A 23,657-nucleotide genomic window follows, 5' to 3' on the forward strand; every position below is an offset into this window, starting at 1 on the left:
AATGGTGTGCTGCACCTCAGGGTTGCCAGATCACAAAGAGTCTAAACCAATCACTCCATAAATAAATGATTCAATAAAAATATTCCACTTTAAATATTTGTCTATTACATATATTTCAGTCCGTTTCATAAACTTGGTAATGTTAGCTTCTGTACACAAACTTTAAAAACCAAGGAAGATACTCTAGAGGTGATTTGACGTCGGTTGTAGTGACTTTCAATCCTAAAATAATGTTTAATTTTCGCCTTACCAAACACGTAAGCAAACATAAGCAATACATCTCTACAATACAAGAGCTTGATTTATTGCCTTGGAAAAACAGGAAGAAGTTGGAAATGAGACTTTGGGATTTTCTGCCAGTTTGTATGGCTGCTGTTCAACTCCCCAATGTAAATTAATTTCGAAATTAAACGTGCACACATCGCAGCCACCCGCAAGGACCAGAAGTCAGCGAGGATGGTTATTTTTTTTTTTTTCACACAGCGAGAGAAAGGGCCATTGAAGGCGCTGAGTGGCGTTTGGGGCCAGACTCGCCAACCACCGCTGACACCGAGCTTTCCATCGCAGGCGTGCGTCGCCACTCGGCGACGTACGCTGTTTATCCTTGAAGAGAATGCCAATGAGCTTCTGCTAAAACACGAGCATTCTTCGCCATGCGCGTGCCGCGGCCTTGTTCGCGGCTGCACGCACCAAACAACATCTCTGTCGCCGGCCTTTGTGCCGCGTGGGCACGTATATTATCCACGCTTCACACATACAGTAAATCCGTGTACGTCTTTCTCCTTTTACCCCCACCGGAGAAAGTGGTATTATTATAGCAGTGATGTAATGCCGAAGGTCTTTGTGTGTTCTTTCCTCTTGGCTCGAGGTAGCCTTTAATAAATCGGCCCTTTGGCAGAGGCCCAGCGGCCAACACAGGGGTGTATAATAAGTTCATTTATTTGTCAACACCGAGCCCACACGATGAGAAAGCGCCTGGCTCTGCATGTTAAAAAGCCAGCGAGGGGGCTGCCTTTACAGCTATCAAAGGGCCCACCTCTTTGATTCCAGTTGGAAGGAAGAAAAATCTCCTTCAGGGCCCTCGCATGCCGTTTGCTTTGCAATTGAATATGGCAATATGTTAATGGTCAGGCTACCCCCGAGCCCCCCTAGACCCCCAAACACACACACACACACTGCCTTCCCGCTGCCCATAGGTGGCCCAGGAACAGAGGCATACTTGTGGGGGGAGTATAGGAGGTAAGGGTCACCGGGGGGCAAGTCTTTTCTTCCCAACGCAGACTTGACGCAGACTTGAGAGCCATGCGCGGCAGAGACGTCAACCAAACCCCCCCTTCGATGCTCTCCCACCACGCCCACCGCCTTCCCATCTTTTCTCCCCCTGGCCATGATGTCCATCCCTCCTTCTTCATCTTCCTCTTGCTGTTGACCCCCCGCGGCCTCGCTGTCCGGCCACGTTCTTTGTCCATCCCGTCTGGCTGAATTGCCCTCAGTGCACGGGGGATGGATGCCGTGTCTCTCAATTGGGCGAAATGAGGTGATGACTCCGGACAATGGAGTCACACTCTTCTGCCTCCCCCCCTGGCCGGCTCGCCACTCTATTAATATGCTAAAAGATAGGAGGGCCGCCGACGCAAACCACCGCCTGTTGTCGCGACAAAGCCCGAGGCATGCGTGTCATTCAGCGGCCCCCCCACCCTCAACCCCAGCAGGCAGCTTTCTGAAAGGAAAGGTAGAAGTTGAGCCGTACAGAGAGAATAGCAGAGTGAGAGACTGTGATTGTGTTTCTCTCTCTCTCTCTCTCTCTCTCTCTCTCTCTCTCTCTCTCTCTCTCTCTCTCATCGTGACCCCCCCCCCCAAACCCCCCCTAACGCCTGTATGCCAGTTGCCTTGCCTTTTCAGGATTCTGGCCTGTTCACAAGCTGTCTCATTTGCATTATGAATGACAGTGAGGGGAGCTAACAAGGTTATTGGTCTTTGAGACGCACGCCTGTGACCACACGTGGAAAAAGGACCTACAGCAGTGAGCATTGGCAGAGGCACTGAGCCTCTTTATTCCCCCCTTTCCAAACGCTATGGGGCTTTTTCAGGGAGCACACGATTTACTCAGGAGATGGAAGAAAGGGGGCCGGCCCGGCAACGGGGAGGGAGGCTTGGGAGGTGAGTAGGGGGGTGAGGCTGCTTTTCAGCTCCTTTACAAGCCAAGTGAACCCTCATTACCCAGGCTGCTGGTCATTAGCGAAAGCGGCGTTCAGACGGCGCGCAATAGAAGGATTATTTCTCAACTGACTGCCAGATTACCAAATCATACAGTATTGTTTTTCATGACTGTACTATTTAGTGGAGCATAGTACATACAATTCACAAATTATCCAATGGCTATTTTAAAACATAATCATTTGAAAATGTATCATGTTTTTTTAAGTACTGTAGCATATTGATTATCCTATTCTTTCACTAAAATATTAGTCATTAATAACGTAAGTAAAAGTTTTAACGCTCTAATATTATTCATGGTTCATCCCTAATATATATAAAGATGCCTGCATTATTTTTGGATTATTATTATTATTATTTGTGATTTGTCTTCTGCCACAACTGATTTCTTTTAAACTTTTAAGTCAGTTTTGTTCGGGTTTGTGCTTCTATTGGCGCTCTACCGTAGATAAAGTAAGAATTCTCCTTACACGATTTTCTCCTTCTTGAACAGATTTCCGATTCGCCATGTACCCTCCATCCATGATTGCCACGGGAAGTGTTGGAGCAGCAATCTGCGGCTTACAGCTGGACTCGGTGAACCAGTCCCAGTGGGGCGACAGTCTTACAGACCTGCTGGCCAAAATCACAAACACGGAAGTGGTAAGTGGATGTTTACAAAATGTATCTTTGTATACCTATGTCTGGAAAAAAGATGGATGGACAGACTAGAGCACTTTGCCACTAGCGCACAGCTTCTCAAAGTCTGTGGTGGTAATGAATAGTTACTTGAGTATAACGTATTTAAACTTTTCTGCATTTAATTGTTAAAAACCTTTTTAGAATTTATACGTGCAAAGAATTTGGATTGAGTCGTGTCTCTGTATTTTTTGCTTTGATTTTATCCGTAAAAGATGACATTTACACGAATTAAGAGCGCTTTTGTTTCTGGAATGTTTGTGAGAAACCAGACAAGTTAGCAAGTGGCAGGTTTTCATCTAAGTTGGGCCTCATATAAACAATTGTCAGAATGTCGCGGTGGTGGGTAAGACGAGTCCAAACAACAGCAAGACCTTTTGCTATACCTGGCATTCATCATACAGTCTCAATGCCTTCAACTCAATTATTTTTTTAATGGATGTAGGCATTGAGAAATGAACCACTTCAAGTTGTGAACTGCCAACATCAGGCGTGTTAATTAAGGGTGTTCAAAATAGTGGTGTCGGATAGTGAAATTCTGTGTGTACAACACGGTTGGAAGTTAGCTGTCACTCGACTACTGCTTTGTCAAAATCCGACCCAATGGCGTGGATAGCGAGGTGAGCATTGACGCCTACAGTTTTTTTTGGGGGTCTGTAAAGATCCTGGCTGGAAAGCATGGCTCCCTCTGGTGTGTTCTCTGGTGAAGTCCCGCTCAGCAGCTGAGGAAAAACAAATAGTTAGCCTGAACAGCACAGGACCTCAGTGTGTTTAGACTGCACGCTTTAGGACTGGAGGGAATTAAGTCGCTCTGTGGCTCTGTGATCAACTCCCCACATTCCTGAATCCAGACAAGCCGTGCTTTGCAGCACAGGCTGGAGGCCGAGCAGAGGGCACCATTCCTAACTCAACATATATGAGGGACTTAAGTATAAACTGCTTAGAAGCCAGCCAAAAATCCACATATTGGCTCTGTTTTGCTTTGTAAAATTACTCCACAACTTTGGTCAGACCACCGCTAGTGAGACATGCCTTGAAGAAACTGACGCTAATTTCTTGCGTCTGTTTTCAAAGAATCCTGATCGTCTTGAACACGTAGTCAATGTCTAAAAGAGGCTGTTCACTAAATTGGAGACATCGCCAAGGGTCACCTTCACCAAATCCGACTCCAATTACTAAAGAGGAACCTTGGCCAAAGTCCAAATGCGCAAACTTTCTGCATTCATATTTGGCCAATAAGCGGCAACGAGCAAAATCAAGGGTGACTTTTTGCCAACTTTGTCGTGGCACGGTCCACCCTACGACTGGCACCTTCTGACATGTGCAGTATCCGCAAGCTGCGGTTTTCCATTGGAAATGAGACCAGTCCCACTCACCACTTTGGGCTGCTGGAAAAATGTGTGTTACTGCATGGGTGCACACTTCCACACCCGGTGTTCCCAAACCGTTCTCCCTGTGATGGATAGCTAATAGTGACGTATGAAGACAAACATGCATTAAGAAGGTCAAAGAAGTGAGAAGTTCATTGTCCTAATGTAATTCATTAAAGATCTATCACTTGCAGTGAATGTTAATATTATAAATGCAATTTCTCAATTATAATGTGCAAAGGTATTGTCACTATTGAGATTGCATTAGAAAAATTAAAAACAATCAGACCGAAACTGCGTCTAAATAATGTGTAATGGTGACCAAATTTACATGCATTTCAACCCATAAAAATATTGCGAGGATTACCCAACAACTCCAAAGCAATATTTCCCTTTCCACTCCATTTTTCAAGTGTTTTTTCGACAGTGAAACCTAAAGCTGCTTTTCTATGATCGTCAGAACAGCCTTCAACCACAAGTCAAACGCGTTTATTTCTGTGCACGAGCTCTTTTGAGGCACCGAGAAAAGAACGAAGGCATTTTCTATAGTTGGGATTTCCACTGTCAGCCTCTTTCTGGAAGATTCTCCAGACTCATTGCATCCAGTCTCATGCGGTACAGTCGGCACTTGAAACGCATTCCACGGCTTCGCGCATTTCTTCCTTTGGGTTTTGTCTGTCTGCACTAACTCCCCCCCACCTCCTGCCGCTGGTGTCACAAAGGCCACCCGCGGGTAATCTACGTACATTGTCACACAGAGATTGTTGCAGTCTGATGAATGTTTGAGGTAGAAGAACTCATCCATCATAGCTTCACACGCCGTCCACCTTTTAGACTTGGCTTCGAAAATGGGCACCATGGTCTTCTATGACCGAGCGACTCGGGCTTCCCTGAAAACACTCCCAGTGTTTCCAGTAGTCACACGCTGAAGTCATTAAACGTGTTCAAATAAAATCTAGAAGACTTGGCGAGTGGTTGGAGTTTCTGCTCTGAAGCGCTACAGAGTCTGTGAGAGCGTCTTATTAGAAGTGAAGGCGTGCATTCTTGTGGTGAAACACAGGCGGTTGCTTTATGTGTTAGGAGCTTTGCTTAATGTTCTCACGGGAATTGAGCTTTTATGAGCACCGAGGCGCATATTGGTGGGTGCACACAACCGTGTTAGCGGTTGTCTCGGAAGATGGACGATGCTTTTACCTCCATATGTGACCTGCTCCAATCAAATCCATATTTTGGGATTCTCGCCGCAAGATTTAGCTGCGGCGCGCTGACCTCAAGAGGGAGGACTACAATTCGGAAATGGTCTCACGCGTGTTTTAGTCTGTAATTTATGCTGCCGTTTGAACTTCGACACCGTGACCTTTTGTCAGTGAGCCGTGCTCATCTCCTAAAGAGAACTCGAACTCTGGCCTGAGTTAGGTGTTGTTTCATCCTGGCCCGCTGGCATTTTGGGACCAGACCACAGGCTCCCTCAGGTTTAAATGAGCTACAGATTTTGCAACACTTGAAGCCTTCATTCCGATATAGGTACAACTTGAGGTGTTACTGCTTCACACCACTAGAAAGCAGTGTTCTCCATTAGCGTAGTCAATTGCAAACAAATGTTCCCGCGGCTATGTCAAGACAACATCTGTGAGAGTCTTCTGCTAACAATCTATCGGACACTCAACTCTCCACGGTTAGTCCCCCACCTCCCCCCCTACTTTTGCCCGGCCATCCCAGACGGATATGAGGGCTCAGTGCTGTTGAGAGGCTCCTCTCCCAGGTGGGTTCTCACATTGCCCGAGCGCCTTTGATGGTGAAAGGCGAGCCGGCAGGGTCTCCCGCGGATCCCCCGCGGGCGGGCGGGTGCGAGGGCTGGCTCTCGTTAAAAAGGCACCACCTTTGTGCTCCCGAAGGAGGTGGATGTAATTAACATAGCTTCGGTACTACCTGTGTTTTCAGACGTCGTCGTCAAGGCCGCCTCTGTTTTCTCAGCGCTTAGCGGCGGCGGGTGATATAGGTGGACGGGTAGTTGAGGAAGACGGGCACAGGTGTGTGTGGGGGGTGGAGGTATAAAAAGTTTTTGGGCGCACAACCCCGGTGGGCTGACGTAGTCTCGGGATCTGCGTCGTGTCAGCCCCTCAGCCTCGCTATAAGTGGGAGTTACTGCTGGGAAGTTGGTGGTCATTTAAAACGTCTGGCACGAAGGCCCCCCTAAATTCCTGTTATTCGCAAGGATAGTTGTGCGAGCCAATTTTCTCCCTTGGCAACACTGGAACAATAGCTCATTTTCACCCAGCTCCACTCTTTGGAATGTGTAGGTCTTTTTCTTTAGGTTTATATTAAGCCACTAGAACAGTACTTTGGAAAGTATTTGTCACCAGTTAACAACCCCAGCAAAAAAAATCCACTTATATGAACAGCATCAAAGTGGGATTCAGGTATATTTCCAAGTACAACTGTACATGTGAAATAATACCAAGTGTGAATATTTTTTAGAGAAAAATGGTTGCTCAAAGAATTTAAACACTTTGACTGCCTAATGCGCATTTTTGGAGATAGAAATTCTGGAGTAGTTAGCAGCTCTGTATTATAATTAAAATGCAATTTTTCAGAAGTATAAATCCTCCCAGAATCGGGCAGCCAAAGCCTTAAGTAGGTAAATGTCTGTGTTCTCTTATATTGTATACAATAATGTTTAAAGACAAAAAAATGACATGTCAATCATGCAAACTCACCTAAATCCTGATATACTTGAACACAGGGACAAAATGCGTAAAGTAAGCTCAATATTAATGTGTTCATTTCTCTGGTCACCTTGCAGGATGTTCTCAAAGAATGCCAGGAGCAGATCGAGCGTGTGTTGGAGAGCAGCCTGCGTGAAGGCCGCAAACAACAGCAACAGCAGCAAAACCAGCGAGGCCCGAGCGGCAAAGGCCTGGACGAGTTGGATCAGTCGTCCACCCCGACAGACGTCCGTGACATCAACTTGTGAAGCGGCGGCGTGGATGCCTGGTGGCGCAGGATTTACAAGAAACGAAAAAATTACGAATCACGAAAAAAAAAACCCTTTCTTAAAAGCAGAAAAAAAAGAACAAAAATACAAAATGCTAAAAACACAAGCCCTTTAAAAGAAAAAGAACAATGCTTGCTAGTTTTTTGTAGATTTTTTTTTCTGTTCTTCAAGACATGAAACGCCCGCCCACAAAATCTAGATTTTGTTTTTCTTTTTTTTGGGGGGGAGGGGGTCGAAAAGCGACAGATTCGGGGCACAAAGATGCTCTGTGGTGCCTTGGATACACAGAAGGGAAACCAATCATATTTGCGTTCTGCTTTTGATTGTATAGAATGACCATTAAGTTATACTGTAACCAGAGCTGGTTGGCAGAAAATTGCAAAGTTGCGGGGGTCAAAGTATGGGCTTAGTTTTTTTTGTTTTGTTTTTTCTTTGTTTTGTTTTTCTCTCCTCGCTCTACTTTGATATGTATACACATTATTTTCTGTTGTGGAGAGGAAACGTTGCGAAAACTGGGGGGGCGACAGACCGGATCTTTTGAATCATCATCATCATTATTAGTCCTAGTAATTATTATTAGTCGTAATATAATTATTTGACATATTTTGAGTAGTCAAGATCAATAAGCTCCTTTGTCAGGCTGCTTGTGCATCTGGGTCAGTCAGTGGATTCGATGTATATGTGTGTATGTGCAGTCTGAATGGAATCCTGTATCTAAATTGGCAGTAAACATTCTAAGGCGCGAGGCACTTACAATGTTGCGAGACGATGGAGCAGGCTGAGGTTACGTCCGTACTTTGTCTATCGGCATAATGGGGCGTCTATGTACGCTGTGTCACTGCCTTCATTCATTTGTAGCGTATCTCGCGCCGTTGTTGGCCAGCAATAAAGTTTGCCGTGGACTATGAATAAGAAGAGTGTGCACGAGCGAAAGGAAGGGAGTCTCCGATAACCTCAGCTTCACACTTACTGCCATTCTGTTCATGATATGTATGTGTGTGTGTGAGTGTGTGTTGGACCACATGCCGTCACGTGGTGTTACAATGTTTAGGTCTTTAGTCCGAGCTTTGGGGGACTGCTGCGTTCTTCAGATGGGAGGCGACAGGGTGCGGGAAAAATGGTGGGAAGACAGATTGGATGGATGGATGAAAAGGAATGGGGATATTGGAAAGCAGAGTGGCATGGTGGAAGTCCAATTGGACTAGAAGATAGTTAAGTGGAGTGGAATTTTAAAAAATGTAATTGTTGCCATTTTTGCTGGGTGGTAAATGAGGAACCTCATGATCAGGCGAGGATGAGTTTCCTTTCTTCTTTTTTTTTTGTTTTGTTTTTTGTTTTGTTTTTTGTTGCTCGGAGGAATGCAAGATGTCGTCGAGTCCCACTCGGGCTCACATTACGATTTCAATGGCAAAGCACTTTGAGAACATGCTCCCAGGAGAGACGGCAAACTGAATCGGTGGTCATTTTGGAGGTGGTTGGCTGGGTTTTTTGTTTGGATTAGATTTTTTTTTTTTCTTCAATTTTTTTTTTTATGCCTTTGGTTTACTTTGTAGGGCTGGTTTCCCAATCACCCCCCAATGTCAAGCAAGAATCCCACAAAACTGGACATTCCAATCAAAACGAACATTCCGATTTAAGCAAAGACCAACTCGATCCGAGGAGCCTGTCCCTTTTCCGAGGAACAAAACACACACAAAAAGGCCAAGACACACAAGTTCCCTCATCGCGGTGGCTTTCCTTTACACTGTCAAGAATTGTGTGTGCGCGCGTGTGTACTTGAATATTTCTATTTATCTGCATCACAGCCACAGTCACGTGACACGGGGCGGCGCTCGGGTGGTCGTAACATCCAATATTTGCACATGTTCTTCAGAGGCCAATGAGTTTTTTGTTTTGTTTTCCAAACCACCACAAGTGACGTGTTTTTAGTGGCTGCTCACTTTTTATGGTGCTGGCTTGAAATTGCAGAAATTCACGACAACTTAGGTCGTGTCATTCGGCCATCTTTGAGCTTTGCTGCTTCGAATAATCGACAAGAGGGGTTCATCAGGCAGGAACACCACCATTTTTTTCTTTGTTTTTTTTGGACTCTGGCGTGTGCGAAAATTTTTTTTTTTTGGTTTATTTCTTTGTTTTTAAACCCCCTCCCCCATCAACGACATTGCCGGTTGACAGACTGAAGAAAATGTGGGGAATTTTTTGGTTTTATTTGCATTTTTGGCAATGTGATGTGCCAAAACATGGCATTTTTGATGATTGCCCTCTTTGGTTTTGCCTCCGCCGGATGTAAGCTCTCACCCAAACTTAATGACGTCTTTCCTGCAATGTCTTGTTGCGTGTGTTATATATTGAGACCACACTTTCAATTTATGTTTGATATATTTTATGGGGTGACCAGACCCACAAAAGGGTTCTTTTTTTTCTAAGATTTAGAGATACTGTATTCCAAAGTGAAGAGAGGACAGAGGAGGTGTGAAGACATCAAGAAAAAAAAAAGTCAATATTTTTATTGAGTTATTGTTGTCTTTTTGCGCTGCTAAAAGCTATGAATTTGTTTCATTTATACAAAATAACATTACAGAGTTGTGATGTGTCACTTGAGTGTGCTGCTATTTTATAAACATTTGTATTATAATATAATTATTTTACTGCTTAAGAGATAAATTCAGAAAAAAAACGAAGTAGAAGGTGATAGAAGAACATGAAATGAGTATTGGACTGGAAATGTTCTTTGTACAGTTTGATATTTTTGCCTAGATAGCATGTCTCCTTTCCCCCTTTTTGAATCTATTTTGCTCTTTTTCTGCAGTCACATTCTGCATCAGTGGTATATGTTCTTATACCTCAGGATTACTGGCTACGTACAAAAAAAAAAAACAAGAAAAAAACCTACAAATCAACACCATCATTGATACCTCTGCAGTTAGGGAGCCTGGACTAGAATAGTAGACAACAAATTAGCATTTTGTGGATGCGTCGCTGTTTGACTTCCACTTGGACTTACTGGAGGGGGGGTGGCGGGGGCGGTTGTAGATTTGCTCATGTTGGTGCTACATCTAACATGTTTCGGGTGATGGAGGCGACAATAGCATGCATTCCTATGATGGCCAAAGTACACTTGTTGCTTTATTTAGTCCCAATCACCCCGGATGTTCGCCAATATGGATTCCCACTGTGGGAGCCATGTATTTTCATTGGAGATAATGTGCCTGTATGCATGTGTGTGCGCCTGGGCCATTTTAACTGCCACAATATGAACATGGTGATGTGCCTGTCAATTTTGACTCGTAAAAAAATTGTGATATCTGGAAGTTTGAATGGAGCACATATCCTTTTGAGTTAAACCCCCCCTCACTAGAACCCATATCTTGTACCTCAAATGTCTGTTGCACAACCTCTGTTCAATAAACTTCTGCTTTAAAGGGTGTGACACCACATCAGCGCACTGCATTTTTTTCTTGCCCTTTCCCTCATTCATTGTTCTCCCTTGTTTGTATTGTGTTTTCTCTAGTGTTCAAGTTTATCTGTACTGTGTGTATATATGTATACAAAATATATATAATAATACATTATATATATATATATATATATATATATATATATATATATATATATATATATATATATATATATATATATATATATATATATATATATATATATATATATATATATATATATATATATATATATATATATATAATGATTATCAATTTTATCATTATTCTACTGTATATATAATACAGTAGAATAATGATAAAATTGATAATCATACTAGTTATCATCATCACGATTGGGTAAAAAAATAGCTATAGTTTGAACTAATATAAATAAGAGTAGAATACTGATAGTATTAATAAATAAAACTGATAATCATAGTAATTATCATCATCGCAATTTGCCGTAAACTTTGCAAGGTGGGTTTTCCAAAACGTCCTGCGTGCGTATTATCGGCATTACGCTTGACGTTTTAGGTTTCCAGGAAGTAGGGTCGACATTTTTACTTCCGTCACCAAGAGTCGCTCCTTATTCATGCGGACGGCTGCTCGCATTTTGACGACCCAGGAAATGGAGGCGTTAACGTTTGGCCTGACATTTGTTCGACAGTAAGTGCAGTGCTAGCTTGCTTTCCTGTTATCTTTGCTGGGAGTTAGCTGACAAATCGATTACTAACATGCACTTTTATCGTAACGCAAGCGTGTTTGAATCGCCACACACGATTTATTAATAGCAGCACATCACAGCTTGAGTTGATTGGCACGGCATGTAATGTTTCAAAGTGGACAGCAGAGGGCGCTACATCTCTAACCATTGCTAAGTTAGTCATAATTGGGCAATTATTTTTATGTACGTTTTTTATATATTGATATATATTATATATAAATAATAATGATGGTAAAATTATTTTATTGTGGCAACTGGCCTTGCACCAATATAAATGAAATCCCATTTTAGGTAAATGCAAACCACACGCATTCTGAATGTTAATATTGCATTATATATGAAGAAGCTATATCTGAATTATAATTATACTTTTAGTGACGTTGTTTATAGCTAACCTTTAATGGGGAAAAAATAGAACAGTATATTTTTAAATAAATTTTCCATTTTTTATTTCATTTTTCCGTATACATAATCAGTAAAATGTTGATTAGAAAGAAAATAGTTTGCATTCAGCCATCCCAATTCAAATGGCTTGAAAGTCCTCTCATAACAAATCATCATTTAAAACTTACAGCAATAGGATGAAAAAAATGGAGTCACATGATTGAAGTCTGTCGTTGTCTGTGGTATTTGAAATAAGTTTCTTTTTTCCAGTGGAGAAACACAGTATAATAAAGAAGGCCTTCTACAAGGTACAGTGTCACGTAATAACTCAGTACGACGGAAGTCTCCATGTGTTCTTTTCAGACATTCATTTTATTGACTTTCATCTATTTTGAATCCAGGCCAAGCCATAGACTGCCCACTGTCTGAGGTGGGACAGCAGCAGGCTGAAGCTGCAGGTCGCTATCTGAAGGACGTCAAGTTCTCCAACCTGTTCGTCAGTGACATGCTGCGAGCTCGACAGGTCGGTTGTTTTATGTTATCTGTTTGGGAGAGAGTGAATAAAAAAAGGTCAGGTGGATAATTGTAGTTCTTTTACAGACGGCTGAAACCATTGTAAAGCACAATAGTAGCTGTGCTGGTCTCAAGCTGGTGTGTGACCCTCTACTTAAAGAGAAAGTCAGTGTGGCATTTTTTCCCCCAATTTACAAATACGCATTATCTTGATTTTTGAATACTTATGTAAATAACCGCTTTCTGTTTATTTTTTATTTTTTTAGAGTTTTGGGATAGCGGAGGGGAAGCGATTACAGGACGCTAAAGATATGGCCAAAGCAGCTGGTGTGTCATTTGCCTCCTTCACTCCTCCGCAAGGAGAAACTCAAGAGCAGGTAAGAGTTGAATAATTCATTGATTTATTGTGATTGTAGGAAGAAATTAATTGACAATTTAATGGTAGATTACTGTATTTAAATACAGAAATTACACAGATTTACATTTTAAAGTGGTGTTTTAACTTTAGTAACTTTACCGTCCAAACATACTATTTTTTTTTTTAAAAGTCAAAAGGATCCAGGAAATTAAACTTTACACTCAGGAATAATATCAATCTTTCCTCAATCAAAGTTGTAAAATATGGTTATAACTTTTCTTCCTTTTGTAAAAGGGTCGTTTTAACAGTAAACAAAAAGCGACTCAATTTTACTGTTTTGCAGAGTTGCTCTTTAGTTTAGTTTCCTTTTTACTTTAGTCCAAATGACTAATTCCTATAAAAAAACACTCCTTTTGTAAATGATATAGGTTGAGTTTAATGGAAAATGAAATCCAAAATAGATAAAAATAGTTGTTTCAATGCTTCAATATTTACCCCTCTGATTTTTTTCAATGTACACATAAACGCTTAAGTGGTCCTGACATGTGACATAGCACAATATGGTAGTAAATATCAAAATAAAACCCATTCAGCTGGGAAACTAAACCGTCCCCTGCATTCTGATCCAACCACATTCAAGCAGATGAAATTCCATGTAGAGGACAAAGCAAACCGCTAGAGGGCAGAACATAACAGACCATCGTACTAGGTGTTAAATAAGAATGTGAGGGGCCCCTCTGCACCCTCATACTTAAATGACATCAAAGTACTTCCTCTTTACTAGTAAGAGCGGGTCTGATTTTAAAAAGCCACCACTGACTCGTATGCGGGCGTGGAGCGTTCTATTCCAGTAATATGTCACCGGACTTTCCGGACTTGAATCGGCGCCACCCCAGCGTGGGACGAGTGCATGACGCCGATGAGCATGGTGGCCAAAGATAGATTGGAGGCTTATAATCAGAACCTGTCTGATTCATATAGTTGCTCGTTGTTGCGTCAGGATTCTGCAGAAATTGACGGGCAGGCGTTTTACTGTCTTCAGGTCAAGCAGCGCGTCAAAGAATTTTGGCTCAAAATGGTCCAAGAAGTGGGACGCCAACACTGGCCGGACAGAGGCCGAGACGAGCGTTCTTCCGAGGACGAGCTCCCCGTCCACGCCTTGGTGGTCTCCCACGGGGCCTACTTGTGTGTGACCATGCGTTACTTGATGGACGATTTAATGTGCCCCTTGCCCGAGGGCTGTAGCAGAGCACGCATGTTCTCTCTGAGTCCCAATGCCGGCATAAGTCGCTTTGTGCTCACCTTGGCCAAAGAGGACGGCCAGACTTTCAGAGTGGCGGGTATTCGATGCTTGTTTGTCAACAAAGGGGATCATGTTCAAACATAGTCAATGGATATGGATTAAGATCTAGAAGAGTTGTCATTTGTATTCTCTTATGTGCATCACTGCTCTGAGTTGCATTTGAAATCAGAAAACATTTCAGATTTTACTCTCAAATTTCTCATGGTCACGTAAACTACGAAGCTACAGGCTAACTCATACATTTTTCTCAGACTGAAATAGTCCAAAAACGCATGCCCACTTATGTCTTCATCAGTGATTCTACTCATCATTTGGAATCTTGATACTTCACTGATACATGATGTGAAAACTGTTCATACAAATTTCTAGTCATTTCTTTCCATTAAGATTTCATTGCTTGAATTCTTGACACTTGACTGATACATGTTGTCAACTCTAATGGCAAAAATGTCCAATCAATTTTGACTAGGAAGCTGCCATCTCTAAGTCCCAGTTGAAATGGTTTGATCTGTCATTCTCCCTTCCTGTATGCTTTTGTTTTTGCTGACTATGGTCATATCATTTTATGAAACTGGGCCCGTCATTACTTTCTAAGAACCACAAAGAAGGAAACTGTTGCAAAGTTTCTGTTTCATTCACGTGCATTAAAAGTACACTTGAAATAAGTCCTCTGTGATAAGTTAATGAATGAATACCGTTATCATTTGTATGCCTTGGTGTCCGATAGTTGACTGAGTCAGTTAGATTAATGGTAGTTTCAAAGAAAACATTTTTTCTGACTTAACAATTGCTACTAAAGATGACATTTCCAACTGCAAAATAAACCCTCGCAACCTCTTGGGCAAAGTTTAACTGACAAAAGGAGGTTAAAGGACAGCAACGTGGACAATAACAACAACTGAAACAAAACAAATACTATTACTTTTGATGGAAAGCTTTAATTACAAATTGTCATTGGTGTGCCAACTTCAAGCGCCCATTAGAGGGATATGGGTCAGCTTGGCTTGATATAGTATTATTATCACGTGAATAGCTTGGTTATGAGGAAATACAACTCTTGATGGGATGATCAGCCGCGTCAGCACTTCTTCCTTTTGAATCTAAATGATCAACAGCTCCTTCGTGACACTTGTAACATGTTTGATGAGTAGCAGAAGCATTAAGACTGATCAGTACTAACTTACACTGAAACAATGTTACTACAAGATTTGGAACCTTTGTTCATGGAACAGATGATTCCATTATTTTTGACAGGAACAATAGTTTTGACCATCATTGACCACTCCTAGTCTCAGACGTTCTAGTGCATTCTTTTAGGATTCCCAGTTCACAAAGTCATTCTTGTTCTGCTTGTTCCGCTATATTGGTCTTGACCGGACTCACCGGCCCGTTGGCGTGCAACACCTTTAGAGGGTCATCACATGAAGAGAGGGTCTCTTTGGACACGGCTCCCGTCTGGTCTGGTTCCGGTTCCGGCTGCCCGTGCTCTGAATCCTTGCGGTCCATCACTGAACCAGAGGGAACCGACTCAGACCGTAACGGGTCGGACGGGTTCACCTCCTCGTTCCTTTTCTGTCGCCTCACCAAAGGAGCCAGGAAGCGTTTTAGCGAGACGGAGGGAACAACTGCGAGAAATTCAACCGGCAAGCATTTGAATTTCAGAATCCACCAACTGCAAAAATAGGATTTTGGTTTGCTAGCTCACCCAGAAAAGGCAGCCTAGCCGACCTGTGGCTCGACTGTTGGTAATAGCTCGTCCTTCTGGCTGCAATGGCTTCATATGATCCTGAACTCGAGATCTGGACCTCCTCCTGGTCTTGGGATCTCCACTTACATTCCAAGGTAGAAACATGGATGGCAATCAGGAGGAATGGCAAGAAATCTGCTTGCATGGTCACTCGGTAATGGGGCGCTCTCCCAATTGGAGCAGAAAACCAAGTGCTGTGGGTCGGTTAGTGTGTGAGCAGTTTTCTAGCTGAGGAGAAAGTCCAGCGGGACTATTTAAACATAGGGTCGATGAACCGGCTGTTTCATTTACGCAAATGAAGCAAAGACCGTTTGTTTGTCTGCAGTTTAGGGTTGCTTTTGTGGAATTCCTGCTAGCTTTAACTGGTGATCTCTTTACAAAGCAAAATATAAAAGTTAATGCAAGGGACAAATGCCAAACTGCTCCCGCGTGCAAGTGTTCACTTGGCAAAGAAGCTTCCCAGTCTCTTTGTTTATTGTGTTGATTTGTTTTCATCAATTTTTTGAAAAGTATAGCATTTTGGATGGATAAGTCAGAAAATGTATAACTTCAAATATCACAACAGCTTTATAAAATCTCTTTTATTATTTCATGAATACAGTCGAATGCTGTGCACAGCACATACGTACAAAAATAAAAGGAAACCCATTTGTAATATAGTTTTTTTTTTTTTACTCGCCATCATATTTCTTTTTTTTTCAGAAAAAAATGATTGAAGAAGTCTGTTGCGTCAAACTAATTTACAATCATTTCAATAATCGGAACTAAGGCAGAAGGTGAGGTATATGTTTAAAAAGGGGGAGGATTTTGAGAGGAAGCACTCTCCCTTCAGTGCAGGAATAAGAAACTGAGAGAGAAACAAAGGCTGCTGGCACACAGGGATACACTTTTCTTTTTTGATGATCCCTGTGTACCAACATACAGCTTTAAAAAACGGCTGATGCTCAGCAAAATGACACGGGTAAAGACTCTGAAGGAAGCATTCACAATTCCCTGTGCATAAAATGGAATTAACTCATTGCTTAATGAGTTAATGAAGTGGAAGTTTATTAAGAGCGTATTTTTCCCACCGTATACTTGAAATACTTTCTCTCGTCTACATCATGCTGTAACAGACTTTCAAAGTTGCATAGACCGCAACGCCACTGCTTAGATTCGCACCTTATTAGCAATTGACAAATCGCTATGTGCTTTTAAACATGTCGTTTTTTGGCTTCAATCACATGAATTGATCTGCACTTTGAGCCAAATGCTACACCCACACTGTCATTTTAAGGGAGAGGGGGCATAAAAACTGTTTTCTGCTCCGTCATATATTCAAAATGAAAAACACAATAATAATGGCGATAGCCAAACATAGTTTTATGAGTGGTGATAGTAATAATACTCACAGTTTAATCACAGTATTAAGTGTGTTCAACCAAACCACCCGCAAAATCCTTCCTGGAAGCATTTGATTATTTTTTTTTTTTTTTTTTTGCTACTGACAGTGCACCCCACTTACTCTTGTGCTCCCCACCCTCACCCCCTTATTTTTGTTGTCCTGGTATTCTTGATTCCAGGTCAATTGATAGGGCCTCAAACTGTCACTTTGGCAGAAAACCAACAACCATCTCGGTTACTAAACATGAGCCCCGAATGCACTACACACAACAACCTGAATTTTCGATAGTGTGTGTGGGCCTATGATGAGGTAAATTGTGACAACATATAAGTATAAAAACAAAGCAAAAAAAGCACATCAATGTCCTTGTTCGAGTTCAGGCGACAAGCGTGGCCACGTGCTGAGCCCATTCCCAGCCTTGACACGTCGTCACCGCGTTACAGACGCTATCTCAAAAGTTTTGCATTCAAGTAAAGTACACTACCTACTCAGTCACCAATTTGCATAAATAGCTTCTATTAATAATAAACACAAATGTCAAATCTAAACACGAGAGACTGGGGTACCTGAAGTGTAGAATTCTGACGTCCCTCAAAACAGTGAACTGACTATAATGTGGCAACAGTGGCTCAACAATGCAAAATCCCGCATAAAGGCCTTCAAATTCCAAACCAAAAGCCCATCCATCATCATTCCTTGTCCTAAAACACTAAACGAGATGCAGCCGATTGAGGAAAAAACTAAAAACGAGAGCGTGTTCTTCCTGGTTTAACGCCGTGTCCGCAAACCAAATTATGGGATTGTCAAAGCTCACTCATAGACGATAGACGGCCAATCCTTTTAAAGTGAATAATCACTACTGTAACTTCAAGTTCAAATAGATTGGGAGTCTACCACCATCAATGGCAATGAAGAAACATGCTTATTCACTGCCAACCCTCCCAGTTCAAATGGATTGGTCTTCGCTTGCGGTGTGTAATGACTTGTCTTTCATCCCTATTTCTGACTTAAGCACCGGGATTTCTTGCATGCGACAAGGGGGAAAGGGGGCACAAGAGGAATTCAAGGCACCGCTAACTCATTAGAAAGCAAGAACAACCACTACCACATTTTTAAGTGATCCGCCAGAAACCATATCTGACAAATGGAGATGGTTGCACGGCAAAAAATAATAATAATACAAATTCACAGGCATATTTTCCTCTGTAGAAGTTCCATGCATGAATATTTTTCAGTAGTTTCGGCGCTTTGAGGTAATCCCACGATCGCATTCCCCCGATTTGCACAAGCACCGCAATACTTCATCGAGGAAGCCCCGCACAAATTGCTTCGATCCAAAAAAAAAAAAAAAGCAGCAAAGAAAGGCATTTCATCATTTCTAATATAAAGTAAGCTACCCAAATATACATATAAAGTCTGAATAAATACTATTGGATATTCTCTTTGACAGTCCGATGTGGGTTTGGATGTATTGGTATTGGAGTATGGACACGGACGGGGTATTGAAGTTACCTGGGAAAGAATCCACATGTGCAAATAAGTGTGTTATTGCCAGCCTTTGCTCAGAGTGGGGTCGGGGAGGCTCATATTCGGGGTAAGAAGTGCGTCACAGTCATGGCAGTGGTGGCCTTGTTGCCTCTCTTGACGCGGCCGTGCTTGCTGAGTGCTACGAAGCAGCCTCTGTACGCCACCGATTCGTACGCGTTGTAGTTGTTGGGGAGCATCCGCTCACGGAACTTGCACTCGTCGTGGAACACTGTCTGTAATGGGGCGCAGTACAGAAGGGAGATATTTTCACTGACACTTTACTGTATGTGTAGACTCCTCACAACAACAAAAAATCTGTGCTCAAGAGATGCAATTTAAGGTAAATTAATTGTAAAAAATGATGCAACAACTAATGGATAAAAATCAATAATTAAATTTGTTGAACAAATTGGATTACCAATTATTGTTAACTAAACACTTGAAAAGTTTGACGTACTTGGAGCCGTATAAATAAAGTAGAATATGCAATTCGTTTTTTTCCCTATTTTGGGGCAAAAGGTTTTTACTTATAACATGCCTTAAATCAAATTTTATTTTTTGTTACTTTTATTGAATTGTGAAGGAAATTGTGGCGTTTTTTTCCGATTAAACGAGTAATTATTGAATAAAAATCATTAGTTGCAGCTCTATACTTAGGATTGTGCAATGTTGGGGGGACATGGCAAAACCCATTAATACGTTGCTTTTGTCATGATTTGCTATTTATAAGCACAGTATAATAGTTGAAATCCCTCCGTTTTATAGCAAGTATCCCAGCGCGATCTAAAGAAAGCGACGCACGGCGTACGGCTATTAGAGAGTGACGGGTGGGCTTCACTTAAAACACGTGGGTCTAAATTGAATCTCTTATCGGAAGATCAGCACAATGGCAGGCTGACACGTCATCACTCCCGACAAGATGCATTCTGCCTGTCAAGGATGTCGGGCCACAAGCTGAGCCGCGGACGCCTCATTGTCATTCCAAGGTTACCGCGGCCACGCACACAAATCTCTCCAATGCGGCTCAAATACCTTTGAGCTTGTTGAGGTTCACTCTAAATCGGTCGGCGGTCAATCGCAGGGCACATATGTGACCTGGCATAGCAAAATGAGTCAGGGGTCGCGCAGGGAGATTCCCAACTCAAAGGCAAAAATGTTTTACCCAGTGAAATTGATATTTCTCATTCAACATCCCATAAACAGCTCTGTTATCCAGTCAAATTTTCCAACATTGCAAAGCGTCAAAAAATAATATAAAAAAACAATCGCTTCATTTCTTTACTGTTTTTTTTTAAATATCTCTACAAGTATGAATATAAAGATAGAGCTTTTGCTAATATTGTACACATTTTAATCTTTTTCGCTGTGAGCTAAAATTAGGCAGGGAATGCTTAAGGATTTCCCATCATGCAGTACCCCGAGTAATTCTTGCATGGCTCGCTGCTATCTGATTGCTCTCATTTCACACGCCAGTACTCTGCGGGATATTGTGCCTCAGAAAACACACACTAGGATTATTTTCCCAAACTTTAAAGATTTTAACAATATAAGGGCCATTGGGATGTCAAAATGACTCTACTAAAGCAAAAGTTAATGAGTTTCAAGTGGTCAGTTTGCAACCAACTCATGAACTATGGCTTCACAGTGTCCACTTATAAAACTGTAATTATAGCTCATAGTGATGGCATGACACCTATAAATTGCGGCTGTTAATAGCTTTTATACGTGCTCATCAGCTGCCAAAACAAAAAAAATGAGAGGGGCAAATAAACCATCCATCACTTTTGAAAGATGTCCTTGAACACAACAGAATGTCGTAATAGTTTTGAGGTGTTGCTTGACAGTTTGGGGTGTGTGGAAGTTATCGTGAATTACAAGCATTATTTTTTTAGGATATGGCATATTTGATGAATGCAAAATGTACAAACAAAAATTCCCTAACTGCGGTTCCTGTATTTTTCAATTCATGCTGATTGGTCATATATTGAAATCAATCATTTCAAATCAACTCTGAAAGCCTATAATGAGTTAGACAAAGACCAATTAAAAATGATAAAAACACTCATTATAGTTACTTTTAGACAAATTTAAGCTATATTTCAATTGTTTTTTTTTAAAATATTTTATTAATTTCCCTTGAGTATAACCTTGCACAATCCACAGTCCTAATGGAACAAATTTCTATTATCTCGTGTTTCTAAACTACAGTGGTACCTCGATTTAGGAATGCTTTTACATACAAAATTTTCAGGTTAAAAAACACTTTGATATGGATATTATACTGTTCCAATATACAAAAAAAAGAGTTCCAAGTTACAAAATTCTACAAAGCGTCAATACATTTCCTGGATCCTTTATTTTGAAATTGCTGCAGTAGACTGCTACTCCTTTGGAGTTCTATTTAATGTTGTTTTAAAGTCATAATTTTAAGTTGTTTAATGTATGTGTGCTTTGTCTGTTGCTAACAGTAGCTTTCTGCTTACACTTTTGCACCTGCTTGAATAGGAAATGTTTTTGCATAATTATTCATTTGAATACATTAATAATTTTCTTATTATTTTTCTCAAATTGTGTTTCTCACATATTTTATACCAAATTTGGAAACGTTGATCATTTTTAAAGGGTTTACTTGGTAGTTTTTGGGGGGACTGTGGAAAAATTTTGAGAATTTACATACAAACTACTCCTCTACTTACAAAAAAATTCATGTGCTGGAACCAATTAATTTTGTAAGTTCTTAGATTTATTTTTCAATGTCAGTGTAGCTCAATGTCTCGATGATGACTGATTTGGGTACAACAACCAAAAGTTCCTACTGTGAAATATTAGTCAAATGTTAGGCTATTTTTTCCACATGCCTTCATTTGCAATGTCGTTGGGGTGCAAATAAGACGGGGTTGCATACCTACCGTCCCATATAACCTCCCCCGTCTGTTCATGGCGACATACAAGTCACTCTTGACTCCGTACAGGCTGACCACCCCTCTCTCCACTGTGGAGATCTCAATGAGACCTGCAAGCACCAAACACAAATGATGTGTACCAGGAGCGTATTTTTTAATTCTCATTAGTAGTTGTCTTGTCATGCACTGCCTCTCTGCGCCTATGGGTGTAACCTTGCAGCGTGACGACTCTTTGTTCTGCATCCTTCACATCCGGTTTCTTTTTTTTTTTTTCTTCTTTTCTGTGGGGGGGCGAGATTGCGCCATTTGCGTGTTTGTGCTGGGCTCCACGGCCTAGCTGGCCCGCGGCGTAAAAATAAGTTGGGTCTAAAAGCGTCCATACATTCATGTCATGCTCGGGGAGGAAGAGGAGAAGGGGGAAGAGGAAGGGAGGGGGGGCCGGGGGTAGCCGCTCTCTGGCTGCTTTTTTTTATTTTTTTTAATTTATCGAATTGTCTCTGCGCCCCCACCCCCCACCGAGATGACACACGATCACGCGAAGGGCACAGGCTAACTCACTGTACTGGTTCTCCCGGTGGACGCCGTTGATCGCGCCGTCGGGGAGGACCTGCAGATGGAAGCCGATGCCCACGTTGCAGTAGAGCCTCCGCACTCTCTTGATGCCCAGCAGGTAGTCACTCTCCCAGTTGAGCTCCGGCTTCTCCCCGGAGATCCCCAGCACGGAGCGCGAGAAGAGCGTCTCCCATCGCTTCTCCAGCAGCGAGGTGGCATTGGGCAGCGGGTACGCCGACACGATGCCCAGCAGGAGGCTCAAGAGAACCGCCGCCGTCAGCGTCCAGTGCGGCGTGCCGGCCTCGCAGGACATACTGACGAGGAGCCTGTGAGCTCCGGCCATCCGCTTTACCTTCAGACCACGTGGTCCAAATTAATGAGCCTAAAAATACCGCTCTTCTTGTTTTTCTCCCTTCGGCATGCTGGCTCAGGGTTATTTCTGGAGCCGCGCGGGGCATGAAACGCAAGCCCCGGTGCGGAGGAGGAAGAGGAGGAGAGGCGACGCTGGAGGTGGAGGTGATGGTGCTGGTGCTGCTGCTGGCGATTACCATGTTTTGCAGCTCCTACCTCCACGCCTCTCTCTCTCCCCCCTTCTACACGCGCACGCACTTGCTCTCTCTCCTGCTCCTCCACCAAAATGAAGGGTTGCGAGAAATAATCCGCCTTGCACCAAAAAAAGGGATAGGACCCCCCACTCAGACCAGCCGGTGCCCCCGCATCCTTCCTTCCCTTCCGGCTCTGACTCCCGACTCGCAAGGCCCGACACGGCTGCGGGAAAAGCGTCTTCAACGTTTTGTCTTTGCCGGACCGCTTAATGGTGCGAGGGGGGGTGAGTGGGCCCTCGGGGCTGCTCCCAAATTGGGTCGCTGGTCATATGTCTGTCAGGCCGCTTCCTTATTTAGAAAGAAGGTGTAAAAGGAGTCCCACTTGTCACTGGAGAGCAATGACGGCCCTCATGCGGGGACACTTTTTCCTCCTTCCGCAACGTAGGCAAATAAATCCATCGTCACACCTGTGACATCGCCAGGTGTGCCGAGTGAAATCACATCATTTACTCAGAAAAGGGGCTTCAGTTCAAACATCTCTCTTTATCACAATATTCTCCACATGCCAATTTTTCTTCCATATTTTTTGAAACACAAAAATCAGCCTCTCGGCTCGACGGCACCAAATTTTAAGGAGAAAGCCCCCCTAGTCCAGTCATATGTCTGAAACCTGCCTTCTCATCTATCTGAATGGTCGCTGCCAACCCTCCCCATTAAAATGAATGGGTCTCTCTCACTGAAACATGATCACTCAACGGCAGCTACATAAATTTGATGTCTATAGCTGTCAATGGCCATGAATGAGTTAAGATCTCAGCATGTTTCTCATGGTACATATGTAAGAGCTGCAAAGAGGCTTGACATGGAATGGCACACATTGTCTGCGTGCCATTCCTAGTGACACCAAGGCCTATCGTCTTTTCCATGTAACAGATAATGTCAGCAGCTGCATGACCATGTGTGTCAGGGGGAGGGGGTGAAAACTGTCAGTTCTCGGGACCTCCAAGTGATGGCACC

General features: G+C 42.5%; 4 protein-coding genes across 6 annotated transcripts in view; 2 read left to right on the top strand and 2 right to left on the bottom strand.

Moving 5' to 3' along the window:
• Nucleotides 1–10,697, top strand: part of ccnd2a (cyclin D2, a) — a 104,899-nt gene extending 94,202 nt beyond the window's left edge. For all 3 annotated transcript variants that reach the window (XM_077743798.1, XM_077743805.1, XM_077743792.1), the window contains 2 exons: nt 2,711–2,859; nt 7,069–10,697. In XM_077743798.1, coding sequence (XP_077599924.1) covers nt 2,711–2,859; nt 7,069–7,239 — 320 coding nt within the window. In that variant the 3' untranslated portion in view covers nt 7,240–10,697. The remainder of the gene's footprint in view (nt 1–2,710; nt 2,860–7,068) is intronic.
• Nucleotides 10,698–11,242: 545 nt separating this feature from the next.
• Nucleotides 11,243–14,691, top strand: tigara (TP53 induced glycolysis regulatory phosphatase a). Its single transcript, XM_077712072.1, has 6 exons — nt 11,243–11,366; nt 12,079–12,116; nt 12,210–12,331; nt 12,409–12,486; nt 12,588–12,698; nt 13,722–14,691. Exons 1-6 carry the CDS (start codon nt 11,293–11,295, stop codon nt 14,064–14,066), a joined length of 768 nt encoding a protein of 255 aa, XP_077568198.1. The 5' UTR covers nt 11,243–11,292; the 3' UTR covers nt 14,067–14,691.
• A 67-nt stretch (nt 14,692–14,758) lies between these two features.
• On the bottom strand, nt 14,759–15,943 carry LOC144193279 (uncharacterized). The gene is made up of 2 exons (XM_077712074.1): nt 15,688–15,943; nt 14,759–15,607 (listed from the first exon to the last, which is right to left on the bottom strand). Exons 1-2 carry the CDS (start codon nt 15,872–15,874, stop codon nt 15,318–15,320), a joined length of 477 nt encoding a protein of 158 aa, XP_077568200.1. The 5' UTR covers nt 15,875–15,943; the 3' UTR covers nt 14,759–15,317.
• A 371-nt stretch (nt 15,944–16,314) lies between these two features.
• Nucleotides 16,315–22,847, bottom strand: LOC144193278 (fibroblast growth factor 6-like). Its single transcript, XM_077712073.1, has 3 exons — nt 22,102–22,847; nt 21,550–21,653; nt 16,315–18,873 (listed from the first exon to the last, which is right to left on the bottom strand). Exons 1-3 carry the CDS (start codon nt 22,436–22,438, stop codon nt 18,697–18,699), a joined length of 618 nt encoding a protein of 205 aa, XP_077568199.1. The 5' UTR covers nt 22,439–22,847; the 3' UTR covers nt 16,315–18,696.
• Between the last annotated feature and the right edge of the window lie 810 nt (nt 22,848–23,657).

This window comes from Stigmatopora nigra, chromosome 2 (genome assembly GCF_051989575.1).
Source record: "Stigmatopora nigra isolate UIUO_SnigA chromosome 2, RoL_Snig_1.1, whole genome shotgun sequence".
NCBI classification, from domain to species: domain Eukaryota; kingdom Metazoa; phylum Chordata; class Actinopteri; order Syngnathiformes; family Syngnathidae; genus Stigmatopora; species Stigmatopora nigra.